Raw genomic sequence first — 4,527 nt, forward strand, 5'->3', positions numbered from 1 at the left:
TACAAACCTTATTTTCTTCTATTTGTCATTGAGATCTTTATATTTTTATATTTTGTAGACTTTAGTCAAAGTTCATATTTTAGTATATGCCGGAGACGTCGATCCGAAATTTGAAGTTCATTTATTAATCCTTGTGTGATACATTGTAGATTTCGTATGAGCCTTTACCTTTCACACCATAGCAGACAAGATAGCGATTTTTTTCGTTCACCACTATAATGTTTAACAATGTTAGCAATTGTCTCATAACGATTTATCGTACGATATACAAATATTTCATTCACTTTTAAATGTCGCAATTCATTTACAATAATCGCTTATGATTTTCCATAGCTAAGTATAATGCTATAACACCATTATGTTTTATTTTCATTGTTAAAAGAACATATTTATATTTACACCACGGAATAACCCTTTTAATTACTTATAGAGATTATGAAGAACAATCACAATATGGAGCTTTTAGCATTTTTCGTGGTGTAGTTTTAGAAGGTTCGCTAAAATGTTGAAAGGGAGGACTCTTTTTGAATAACAAATATTCTTTACTGAGGTTTAATCTTAAGATTGTTGAGTAAAATTAAAGTTCCACGTTAGAATAGAATGAGGCTGTGTAGCCGAGAGCTCGGCGTTGAAATAATCGCCAGGAGCATAGTGTTGTTTTGATGAAGACGCTCGATGAAGTCGCGCTGTTGAAGGTAGCGCACTGCTGAAGACGATGCGTCGCGTTGCTGAAGGTGGCGCGTTACTGAAGAAGCGCGCTGCTGAAGAAGCACGCTGGAGTGGTGTACTGCTGAAGTAGTGTGCTGTTGAAATGCTGCGCTGCTGAAGACGTCGCGTGTTGTTTCTGAGGAAGACGTGTTGTCTAGAAGAGTGTCATCGATAAAGAAGCGCTGTCTAGGAGAGTGTTCCGTTGAGGAAAATGCTCTGCTTTGAAGACGGTACGTTGCTTTTTAAGATGGCATGGTTGTCTACGTCGAAGCTGAAGTTCTACGTTGTTGAGGCTGAAGCTTCTGCGTTGTCTGCGTTGAGGCTGGGGCTCTGCGTTGTTGAGGTTGAAGGTCTGCGTTGTCTTCGTTGGGACTGGAGCTTTGCATCGTTGTTGAGACTGGTAATATTCTATAAGAGAAACTGTAACTTTTTCAACTCTTTAACTTTTTATAAAGCCCATATCTTGTCTTCCCTGATAAGAATTAAGGCTTAGATGTGTCATCGCTTTAAAGTTAAGAATATTAATTGATCAAGCCTCTCGCTGTGCTATCTTATATAATTTCGGTGAGTGATTTTCACTGTGATAAGTAAATTATGTGCTGCCTAGCGGTGGAAAACCGACGCCGTGAAATCAGATGAATATTTCGCCCGAAACCAGCGTCGTGAAAACAAACGAGTGTTTCGTCCGAAAGTAGCATCAAAGGCAGTGTCTTCTGCTATAGCGACAGAGTCGTCTGCTATATCAGGTGACAGCTTCAAGGCGGTGAGTAGCCGCCACAGAGCCTTAATATACTGTTACGCCTGTGTCTTGATGCTCGCGCTTTTAGCCAAACCCAAAACAACTTCAACTATATTTACTATTTACAAGGAAACACACGTAACTCACAGGCTCAAGCTCTCTCTTTCGTTAAAGACCGTCGCGCACGTCACGACTACTCAACCGCCCCAGAGAGAATCTCTCTAACCCGTTGTTTATCCGTCAACGCTGATCATCTGTTGTTTACGACTCGTTGCCAAGAGAATCAGCTGTATGTTTAGGGCGCTAAAAGCGCGGGCATCAAGACACGGGCGTAACAATACTTTTATGAATCGAAGTCTGTCCGAGAAATATGTGACTTCTGCGTATATCCTTGGGCATCCTATTGTGCAAAATAAGCATTCAGTATTTAGAGGGAACCTTGAGGAGTACTTCCACTAAGCGACACGACCCAACAGTTGTTCAGTCGGCATTGGTATGCAGTTGTGTGAGCGTCGAAAATTCCAAGCGTCGCATTTCACAATGACTAAGCGAGTCGAGCAGAGAATTTACATTAAATTTTGCCAAAAACTTGGCCATGTTCCGAGACAATCGGTATGATCGTAAAGTTTATAATAATGACTCTATAAAAAGCACAATTTTCGCAATGGACGACGAGAGAAGAGTTTCGACCTACGAAAGCGCGCCAGAGTCGGAGCAACGTGAAGGCAACGCTCACTGTTTTATTCGACTAGGAAGATGTTATACTCCATGAATATCAAAGCTCCACAAGGTCGCACAATAAACAAGGAGTATTACTTGGAAGTTCTTAAACAATTGCGTGACGCAGTGAGGAGGAACCGACCGCATTTGTGGAAAAGTGGAAATTGGCTGCTGTACCATGACAACGCACCCGCTCATTCATCTTACCTGATTCAGAATTTTTGACTAAATACGGAATTGCCCAACTTCGTCAACTCCCGTACAGTCCAGATATAGGCTAACAAACAATAGCCCTGTGAGATTTCTGGTTATTTTTTAAGCTCAAAATCTGTTGAAGGGCAAAAGATTTGACGATGTTGAGGAAATAAAACGAAATGCCACAAGGGAGTTGTTAGCTATCATAAAAACGACTTCCAGGACTGCTTTTGGAAATGGGTAGACCGCTGGAAGATGGTTATTGTTTTAAAAAGAGATTACTTTGAAAGCGACATTGTTCATATTATTCCGAAGTAGCTCTTTCTCATATAAACAGAAATCGGATACTTTTGGGACCTCGTATTACGGAAGTAGCGGCAAATTTAAATAGACTAATATTTCATTTAACGTATTCAGATTTTCAGTACTAACAGTGAATATCGGAAAGCCCAAATCTTCTTTAGAAATGTACCGCGTTATATGTTCTTGCAATTTCTATCTTTTCGTTTCTCCTTTCTTAATTTTTAAATATATAATTATATATCGCACAGTTATAAATAATATATCTAGACTCTAATACTTATATGTAATTTTGTAATTTCTAAAAGCTATTCTGCTAAAATCACGTGAAGAACAAACAATGAATTCTTTTTTCGCGATGTGTCTCAAAACAAATTACTTCCTTTGTATTGTATCATCATTCACGTTCAACAATATAAATTGTAAAATAGAGAAAAGTTTCCCTTTTAAAAGGAGAATTTTGATGTATATCAGCAATCTGTATTATTGAGTGATGGCTCAAAGGAAAACCAATTTGGATGTGTAATGCAAGAAAAAAGGATATACTATTTTGATACAATAATATAATGAGAATACAATAATATCATGAGAAAGAAATAAATAAAAAAATAAATTTAAAAAAATAAAAAATATAAGGCTTCACACCGACGATATATACAAAAATATAAACAATAAAACTAGTAAGCTAAGTAGTAAGCAAAAGCTACCTAAGTAACAATTTGTCGATAATTCCCAAATTGGTCAATTACTTACTGTTCATGTTTCTTATAATTTTATGCTACCAACTTCATTCGTCGCTACATTAACACATTCGATAAAAATTCTTTACTCATTTTTCATGTGGCATATCTTCACTAGCACTAGAAATTCAATTCACAATCACGAACAGCAGACCAACTAATTTCTTATAGCGGATTATAGTTTGTGAGGTTTGTGTCTTTTTTTAACTTGTTTCAGTCCGATATGAGTACAGGCGGAAACACATTCTGCGGGAGAAGATGACCCCACGTCGTCGTGTCTTGGCAGGAATTCGCCGAACTATATTTGCCGCTGGTATCTTGACGCTTGTCATCCTAGCGCTGTCGGGTCAGGATGCTACTAATACTTTACAACAGGCAAATTCATTGGAGGTAAGTCGTGTGTTACGAAAGAGCACGTCAGGTGCTTAGGCCTTATCGTTTAAAAACTGAACGATTTTCAAATCTTTGATATTGTCCAAGTTTAACGAATGTCCTTATTACGACACGTGCGCGTTCGCACGTTTGATAATATAAGAAGTAACTCAACATGTGAAAAATACCTTGAAACTTATAGACTTAGCACATAAAAACAATAAAATAAATCTGTTATATTTGTATTAGATCTTATAAATATATATCCGATGAGAACTTGTTAAGGAGTTACTCGTTTCCTAATGACTTGTGTCCGTTTATTTTTGTTTCACGAGAGATATTCAAAATAATTATTTAACATCTTACTACGTATATGTAAATGTCTGAATATTAATCTTTTTATTTTTTTGACACAACCAGACATTATACTGGAATAGTAAACAAATGAATAAATAAAATGGAATAGTAAACTGGTATAATAAAGAAATGAATTGAAATAAGTTAAAGCATTTTAGTTTTCGAAAATATAATTGTAACACAAAACGTTATAAAGGTAGAAACATGTTGTCAACTTGGACTTATATATATATAAATATAATTAAATGAATAAATAAATAAATAAATAAATAAATAAATAAATAAATATATATATACATATATATATCTTATTGCGTTTACATGCTAAGTTTATTTCTGAGATATATTTTACATACACATTTTAAATAATAAATATAATTTATAAAATTCTCAAAA

The 4,527-nt window shown here is 35.9% G+C and overlaps 1 protein-coding gene across 4 annotated transcripts in view; it reads left to right on the forward strand.

Moving 5' to 3' along the window:
- Positions 1-3,454: 3,454 nt before the first annotated feature.
- Positions 3,455-4,527, forward strand: part of LOC106740586 (carbohydrate sulfotransferase 11) — a 66,347-nt gene continuing 65,274 nt past the window's right edge. For 2 of the 4 annotated variants that reach the window (XR_001374092.1, XM_014611775.1), the window contains exon 1: positions 3,456-3,792. Coding sequence is in view for 3 of the 4 variants with exons in the window: in XM_014611775.1 (XP_014467261.1) it covers positions 3,661-3,792 (132 nt within the window). In the remaining variant the exon portion in view is untranslated. Of the gene's footprint in view, positions 3,793-4,527 lie in introns of all 4 variants that reach the window. The other 2 variants (XM_014611776.1, XM_014611777.1) reach the window with 2 other exon arrangements.

The sequence above is a fragment of the Dinoponera quadriceps genome, unplaced genomic scaffold, assembly GCF_001313825.1.
Source record: "Dinoponera quadriceps isolate SergipeBrazil2010 unplaced genomic scaffold, ASM131382v1 scaffold519, whole genome shotgun sequence".
In the NCBI taxonomy this organism is placed as follows: domain Eukaryota; kingdom Metazoa; phylum Arthropoda; class Insecta; order Hymenoptera; family Formicidae; genus Dinoponera; species Dinoponera quadriceps.